This window comes from Catharus ustulatus, chromosome 28, assembly GCF_009819885.2.
Source record: "Catharus ustulatus isolate bCatUst1 chromosome 28, bCatUst1.pri.v2, whole genome shotgun sequence".
Taxonomy (NCBI): Eukaryota; Metazoa; Chordata; class Aves; order Passeriformes; family Turdidae; genus Catharus; species Catharus ustulatus.
This window is the reverse complement of record NC_046248.1, coordinates 3,333,324-3,341,470: the sequence shown is the minus strand read 5'-3', so window position 1 is coordinate 3,341,470 and position 8,147 is coordinate 3,333,324. Positions and strand designations below refer to the sequence as shown.

The 8,147-nt window shown below is 52.8% G+C and overlaps 1 protein-coding gene across 1 annotated transcript; it reads right to left on the bottom strand.

Moving 5' to 3' along the window:
* SCN3B (sodium voltage-gated channel beta subunit 3) lies at positions 1–7,822 on the bottom strand. Its single transcript, XM_033081805.2, has 6 exons — positions 7,514–7,822; positions 5,941–6,107; positions 4,550–4,775; positions 3,363–3,501; positions 2,676–2,771; positions 1–2,264 (listed from the first exon to the last, which is right to left on the bottom strand). Exons 1-5 carry the CDS (start codon positions 7,566–7,568, stop codon positions 2,708–2,710), a joined length of 651 nt encoding a protein of 216 aa, XP_032937696.1. The 5' UTR covers positions 7,569–7,822; the 3' UTR covers positions 1–2,264; positions 2,676–2,707.
* Between the last annotated feature and the right edge of the window lie 325 nt (positions 7,823–8,147).

Below are 8,147 nucleotides of genomic sequence, written 5' to 3'. Positions count from 1 at the left end.
GTGGCTCTTTGTTCTTTTTATTATCCTGCCTGTTCTGGAGTCTCCTCTCTCATTCCAAACACACACACAGTCTTTGCCAGGACCATCTCTTCCAGGTCTTGAAAAATCACCAGTTTTTAAATTATAATTCTTTTTTTCCCTGTGAGATTATTGAGCAGAACTTTGCACCCCGTTTCCTCCTGCTTGGAACACCACATGGCAGTGCTCACCTCTGTCTGCAGGAATGGAAAAGTGAAAGATTTGTCCAAAAAAGAGCATCTGCAGAAGATGCCTGTGGGGTACAGGGAGGTGCAGGACAAGGGGATGGCCCTTCTTTACCACCTGAGGTAGCTCTCAAGAAGTTCTTCAAGGGTTCACTCCTTTTCTGATGTGGCAGTAGGACACCAGGGTTATCCGTGGTTCACAGGGACTGAGGAGCAGAGCTGGAGTGGGAGAGGTGTCCTAAAATTCACCATGGGCTCAATGCTGGAAAGTCCAGAGTTACAACCCAGTCCCTCTGTTGAGTTCAGGATTCTGCCAGGCAAAGTGGGATGGGGAAAAAGATGACATCCAGCTGAATTCAAAGAGGAGCTGCTTGGATATTCCTTGGGATATCCCTTTTGGATAGCAGGATTTTGGGAGCTGGTGCCCAGATTATGAGTGAGCTTCATCTGGAAAATGTGCTCCCCTTGCCAGGCTTGGCTCTGGGCTTGGGAGCAATCCTACTACCAAGCCTGCACTGGAGTAGTTTCCTAAAGTTGCCACCCACTCTAAAAAAAGGGTTTTGAACAAGTGCCAGTTGGAAATCTGGCCTGGGCCTGGCTTACAAATGGGGTAATTTCTGTGATTTCAGCGAGCACATAAAGAGCAGCAGAACAAAGCAGAGGGGATCCCGTGGGTGGGAGCATGCCTGGAGTCACAAGCACTTGGGAACTACTTACAAAGAGGTCAGTGGAGCAGTTTGTCAGCTCTGGCAGAGCAGCACGGGCTCCATTGCAGCAGGGATGTCACACAACAAATCCAAACCTTCCCCACCTGGTTTTACAGCACAATCCCACCCTGGCCAATGTTTCTGCCTTTTCTCCCCTTCCAATCCCAGCTTGTTGAGCTCAGCTGATCTGCATTGAAGAGGAGAAAACAATTTTTACTCAGCTTAACCCTCAGAAAAGGTAAGTTTGGGTAGGAAAGATGGAATTTCCAGGGTGATTCCTGGGCAACAGAGGATGATTTAGGATGAATCCAGACTATTTATACTGGTGATTAATTACTTCAAGAGAGAATTAGGATTAGCTGGGAGAAGTGGGTGTTTTCTGTCTATCCCTCTAGATGGTGCTGCTACAGCACCAGAGAACCATCCCAGTTATAAAACCACAACCATTTTACTGAGCTGCCATCCTGTGAGGCCTTTGCATCCCATTTATTTCTCCTGCCTACCAGCATGAGGCTGCCTTGTTTTTTGGGGTTTCCCAGGAAAGGTGATCCCATGCCTGGTCCTGCTGTCTTGCCAGCTGTGGCTCTGCAGGTTTCTCCTCCCTCTGTGTACTCCAGGAGCAAACCTGCTGTGCCAGGCAGGTGGAAGGGGGTTTTGACACTTGATAAATGAGAGGGACACAGGGGATTCTAATACTTACATCATCCTGCTTCCCATAGCAGGACTGCTTCAGGATCTGTATTCTCAATTCCCTCCAGAAGGAAGTGTGAACATGGCACAGGGACCTGTCCTTCCTAGTACACATTTCCAATTTTAGTGCATTACAGTCCTAACCCTACTCAGCTTGTGCATGGACAGCCTAAAATTCTGAGTGACTTCATTAACTAATTAAATTCTTCCTGCTTTAACACCAAGAAAACTGCTTGGGCCACAGCATGTGGTGGAATAACCCCCTAAGAGAGCCTTGTTCAGCATCCTGCAGCTCAGAGCAGTGTGCCACACATACCCCTAACCTCTGCAATGGAGAAGCAGCATATTTAGCAAATAAAGGTGCTGGTGAGAGCAGCTAAGAAGTGACAGTAGCATTTACAAAGCCATTGAGGTGCTGATGGAGCTGGAAGTCGGGAAGGAGCCGTGCTGCCCACGCCCCTGTGCTGTTTGCTCAGCATGCTTCCACAGAGGAGTCCTTCAGCACCGGGCTGGCAGCTCTCAGGGGTCACAGGACCAAAGTCAAGGCTGTACAGAGTCCAAGGCAAGTGGAAGAGGATTTACACTTCCCCGTGTTCCTCCTGATGGCGCAGAGCTCCCCCTCAAACCTGGCTGCTGTGGCATGGTCCTTCTGAATTCAGAGCCCCTGCAAGGGAGACAATTCCTCTGGGACCTCACCAGAGTGAGGATCACAGCAGAGCTAGGAACTGACAGGAGAGCAAAACCCAGATTTTAATCTTTAGCACACAAACTCCTTCCTAGAACGTGCTTCCTTTGCACATAGAGCCCTTACAGTCCTCATGGGCACAGCAGGGCAAAGTGAAGATTCCCAACTCCACAGAAATTGGTAAAGGAGGCAGAAATACATCATGGCCTGTGCTGGTTTGGGGGTTCAATCAATACAAGCACAGCTCACACCCAAAGACACCTGTATGGCTTCTGAGGTCTCTGGGGAGGCTCCAGAGGAGCACAGCCACACTCCAGCAGTCTCCAGCCCCAGCACAAGGAAGCTGAGGGGTGGCCAGCCCCGAGGAGTGACCAGTTCTTCCCCACCCACCTTGGTGCCGCTCACTCCGCTGCCTCCTCCCGCTACTCCTCCACAGGCACAGCACAGTTCTCCTTGTTTTCCGACGGGATCGCTAGGTAGTCTGTCCTGGAGTTGGAGGGAAGCAGGAAAGCACGCAGTGTAAAGCCCAGTTTGGGTAAACTCATCTCTGCTGAATGCCTGGGAGCATCTCTGAGGTAACAAATGTCACCTGTAGATGCTCAGAGTAGGAAACTCCTAGGAAACAACGAGTCTTCCCTGCTCTAAAATCCTACACACTCAGAGAGTACAGAGAGTGCTCTGACCCCAGCCAAGTGTGTGGAAAGATGGGAATGGGCCAGGATGAAACCAGGAGAACATCTCCACATGGTCCTAACGAGTCTACCCTGGAATACTGCTCACTCCCTGCCTGCTCTGTGGTGAATCTTGGTGCTTCTAAACCCTGCAGGCACTTTGGACAGAGCAGACCCCAACCAGCCCATGCCACAGCTCAGTTCCATCTCCTGCAGTCTGCTCTGGAGCAAACCCCAACCAGCCCATGCTGGTGAATCTTGGTGCTCCTAAACCCTGCAGGCACTTTGGACAGAGCAAACCCCAACCAGCCCATGCCACAGCAAAGTTCACTCTCTTGCATTCTGCTCTGGGACATGTGAGGAGCTCTTGCAGAGCAGATCTCATCTCCAGGGGTCCCACACTTACGCGTTTTCCTGGGCAGCCTCCTCTGCCTTGGAGACCTTCCTGTAGCAATAGACCATTTCAATCAGCAGCCAGAGCGTGAGGAAGACCAGCAGGATGTACATCATAATTTCTGAGATGACAGAGGTGAAGTCTTCTCCAGCTGTGAATAGAATGAAATAAACCCTGATCATTTCCATGCAGCTCCATGGACACTTTCTATCCTTGTGTCATCCTTCCTAAACCACCTTGCCAGAATGTCCAGGTGCTGTGAGTGGGTAGAAGAGAGGGATTTGCAACAGGCAGGGATCTCAGTGGGCTCCAGCACTCACAGCCCTGTCTGTGCCTTGCATCCTGTGCCACCCCCACATCCCCACCATCGCTCACCTAGCTCATCTTCACGCTCTGATTCCTCCCCGTGTCCTACTGGCTGGTGTTACAGAGCTGCCAGTGATTTGTAAAGGATCAGAACACCGAGGTGTTTGTGGGGGACAGGGAGGGGAAGGGCCAGGAAAAAGGGCTGAAAGCTCCTGTCCCTCTCTGAAGGGAGCAGCAGAATCCCTCTGCTCTGCAACATGCCATGATTTCAGCAACACCAAGAGGACCAGAAAGATTCAGGAGCACCAAAAAGGGGAGGAGGAGGAGCAGGAGAGTGGTATCAAAATGGAGAAGGAGTCGTTGTTCTAGGAGGGAGGGGGCGGCAGCAAGGGAAGGCTGCGGCTCCATCGCTGTCACATCCCAGCACTGCCACGGGAGGAGCTGGAAACCTCTGCAGGCTGTGCCCAGCTGTGCCCAGTTGTGCCCATCCTGCCTTCCCCCGCTCACACACAACCTGCCTGCACCTAAAAAGATCCTCCAGCCATCAAACCAGGGGCAGGCTTTTCCTCCTGAGCCGTGTTTGTCGCTGACAAACCCAGAGCCATCTCCTACGGTGCAGTGACAAACTCACAGAGTTCACAGAATTCACAGAATTCACAGAATCACAGGGTTGGAAGAGGCCTTCAAGATCATGGAGCCCAACCCAACCCAACACCTCAACCAGACCATGGCATCCAGTGCCACATCCAATCTTTTTTTAAGCACATCCAGGGACGGTGACTCCACCACCTCCCCTGCCAGACCATTCCAGTGCTTTATCACTCCTTCCATGAAAAAACTCCAACACCCCCAACCAGTGACAGCACAAAAAAACCTCTGGCAGCCCCTCCTACCCTCCTCCACCACGGTGAGGTGGATCTTCCTGGAGCTCTGGAAGAGGGGCCGGTGGATCTCGAACTCGAACTCGCGGGTGATGTTGCAGGTGTAGACGCCCGAGTCGTTGAGGGTGACGTTCAGCACGGTGATGGAAACATCCTGCATGTCTTTGCTCCCATTCCACTGGATCCGCCCACTGAAGCGGCTTGGGAACTCGTGGATGGATTTCCTGTGCTCGTAGATCTGTGGGGAAATGAGAAGGGATGTGCTGGTTAGTCCCTGCCTCGGACAGCACCGCGCATCCCCCTCCAGCCACGCTCAGGGAGGCTCTGAGCTCCCTTGGTAACAGAGCTATTCATATTCCATCATCCTTCGCCTCAAAGTATCAGGTGACTTCACAAAAGACAGGAAAATGAGTGATCAGGAATCCAATATCTCCATCAGAGAGGGGGAAAAATTAAGGCACAGCAAAACACAGATGCATGTGGACACAAAAAATCGGCAATGGAACAGAAATGTGGGGTTCTTCATGGCTTGCAATGCTCCTGTCAGTCAGTGCATGTGAGATCACCTGAGGAATGAACCACAGAATATCCTCAGTGAAGACAAACAGCCCTTTTGGGGAGCCCTGGGACATTCAGCTGGGATGGAAGTGCTGCAGGACAAATGTGACAGTGTGACATTCTGGGTGACCACAGCCCCCATCACGACCCTGCCCACCCCAGCTCACTTTGCTTGGTGTTCTTTGGGTTGCCACTGGCAAATGGATGTCCCAGGGCACTGGAAGTGAATTCCTGTCTCATTCCTTAGCCTGGTCCCTTTAGTTCTCAGACAGAAGGAGAATATTTGTCCTCCTGTCTGGCCCTTCTCAACCACAGCCACTGATTTAATGCTTCAGACTCGGATAAAATAGCTAGAAAGAAATGTGCACTCAGCCTTTATCTTGTTCTCCATTTAACCATTCTCTCTTGAATTCCAGCTGCCCCTCATCTGTCCAATTTCCATTTTGATTCACTCTGAAAATCAATTTTACCTTTTCCTGACAGGGATCCAAAGCAACTCCCAGAGATCCTCCCACAGTCGGGATAACACTGCTTTCTCTGAGGCATAAAGAAGTAAATCCTGCCCTGCAGATTTATTGGAGACCAATTTCACCTCTGAAAGAACAGCTCTGGGATTCAGAACTGATTCAGACAAGGGTACCAAGTGTCAGTCCTATTTGCCATCCTTTGATACTGGGCTTGAGGGAATGGGACTGGAAATTGCCACTGATGAATCTACAACCCAAACCTCTGAACTCAACAACTGTTTGCAGCTTTTCCTGCCAGGAGTTTGTGCTGTGCCCAGGTGTGGAAATGGGATAAGCAAGGAAAGAAATGGAAAGGGCTCAGCTCCCAGACATACATACAGGCTCATCCTTTCCCCCCTCGGGGGGTTTGTAGAACCATTCCACCACCGTGCTGGCCGTCACCTCTTCCCTCTTCATGCAGGAGATGCAGAGCAGCTTCATGTCTGTCCCTTGCACAGCCTCTGTCTCAGATGGAACTTCCACACACACCGAGGAGCAAAGTCCAGCTGGCAGAGAGGAGCAGCAGAGAAAGAAGCATTAAGACAGAATTAGAGAAAAATCATTTATTCACATCTTGGCGTTAATGTCCCCAATGGAAAGTGGTTTGATTTATTGCTTTAATTCTGTCTGATAACAGATTAAGTCTCAAATGTCAAATTTTACCAAGCTTCCAAGTCCTGAGATATTAATAATTCATAATAATTAACAGGGTGATCACTTCACACAGATTCACCTCTCCAGCATCTGCTTTGCCACAACTTTCATCTTTCCCTGGTAATTAATGCCACTTTAAAGGCATTGTTCATTCCCTCCCATGCATGATGGGCATGCTCCTGTTAGAGCAGCAATTTCAGTCTGGGATGAGGGGAAGCCCAGAATTCCAGAGTGGAGGAACAGCTCGCTCTTTGTGCTAAGTTGGAAGGTCTGGATGCTTTAATTCAGCAAAACTGGGAGGGTCCAGCCCCCTTCCTGTCCCTGGGCTATGTGGGCACTACTGGGAGCCAAGGGGCTTGGACAGGAATGAATTTGGCAGCAGGAGGAATTATTGATTTCCCAGAAATTCCTGCTCAAAACGCTTCCAATCAGAGCTGTGCTAAGGCTGGCAACTCTCAAACACTGCTCTTGCAAAGAGGGCACAAATGGTTGCATGTGAAGCCACACGCCCGAGCAGAAAGGGATCGTTTCAGCACGACATCTCCCACCAAATCCCTGCTGACATTTGTCCCCTGGGCTAAACAATCCCGGGCTCTGTCTGTCCAAGGCTGTCTCCAGAGCCCAGACGCTGACTTTGCTGGCTGCTCCCTCCTCCCCAGCCTCTGAGGCACCATTAACCCACTCTCTCAAGCAACATTTTATGCCGGGACTGTTCCTGGAAGCAGCCTGGCTCCAATTCTCCCATACTACCAGCTCCACAGACAGCAGCAGCTTTCAGGGAGAAATAAGGAAAAGCTCCTGGATCCTGCTTTGCTCTGAGGGCTGCACACACACACAGGCACCCACACACAGGGCTGAAGGCACACGCACATCAGATGTGGCAAAACCACCCAACCCCTTCTCGTGGCAGCAATCAGACTGCAGTTGCAATCGATTGATTAACTCCAGTTTACACAGACCGCACTAAAACACCGCTTAATGATCTGCACACCCTCCCCGAGGCAACTCGATGTTAAATCACGCTGCAAACCCCAGACCAGCATCAAACAGTGAGCGACCAGCACATGCTTTGTGCTGGGCACCGAGGTGTTTCCTCCGCTCGCATTCACTCCCTCACACTCACACCAACTCCGCACGAGCGCAATCCCCTTCTCCCGACAACAAAAAACCCATCCGGAGGGCAGAGCATCCTCCCTTCTTGCCACAGCATCCTGCCATCCCCGGAGGTTGGGGCGGGAGAGGGAATGGCAGCACCTACCCCAGAGCAGCAGGGCGAGCGCGGACGCGCAGAGCAGCCGCGGCAGCGCAGCCATTGTTCCGAGCGGGGCCGGCGCTCAGCTCCCGGGCAGGATGCTCGGATGATTCGATGCTCGGATAATTCGATGCTCGGATGCTCCGGTGCTCCGGTGCTCGGATGCTCTTCCCCCGCTCGCCGCGCTCCCGGCGCAACAGGATGCCGGGCGCGGTCCGGGGGCTGCGCTCGGCCGCGGGGGCGGCAGCACCACGGACAGAGCCCGAGGCTGGACAGGAGCCGAGCCCGGACACAGCCCGAGCCAGCGCACAGCCCCAGCCCGGACAGCTCCGCCGGCTCCGGGGCTCCGCGGGCGCGGCCGGCGCTGCGCAGGGCGCGGGCGGAGCGGAGCGGGAGCAGCGCTGGATCAGCAGCAGCAGCAGGATCAGCAGCAGCAGCGGCAGCAGGATCAGCAGCAGCAGCAGCAGCAGCAGCGGCAGAGGTAGCAGCAGCAGCAGGATCAGCAGCAGCAGGATCAGCAGCAGGTGCCCCGCGCCGGGAGCGGCTCCGCGGGGCGCGGCCGCGGCGCTTTTGTTGCGCGGGCTGCGGGGCGCAGCGCTCGGCAGGGAGGATGCTGGGGATGATGCTGGGGATGATGCCG

Excerpts from the sequence above, each read along its gene's own strand:
- SCN3B (XM_033081805.2), bottom strand. The coding sequence starts at position 7,568 with ATGGCTGCGCTGCCGCGGCTGCTCTGCGCGTCCGCGCTCGCCCTGCTG. Across the intron at positions 6,108-7,513 it reads GCTCGCCCTGCTGCTCTGGG|CTGGACTTTGCTCCTCGGTG; the intron begins GTAGGTGCTGCC and ends CCTCTCTGCCAG. Across the intron at positions 4,776-5,940 it reads AGGGGGGAAAGGATGAGCCT|ATCTACGAGCACAGGAAATC; the intron begins GTATGTATGTCT and ends ATTTCCCCACAG.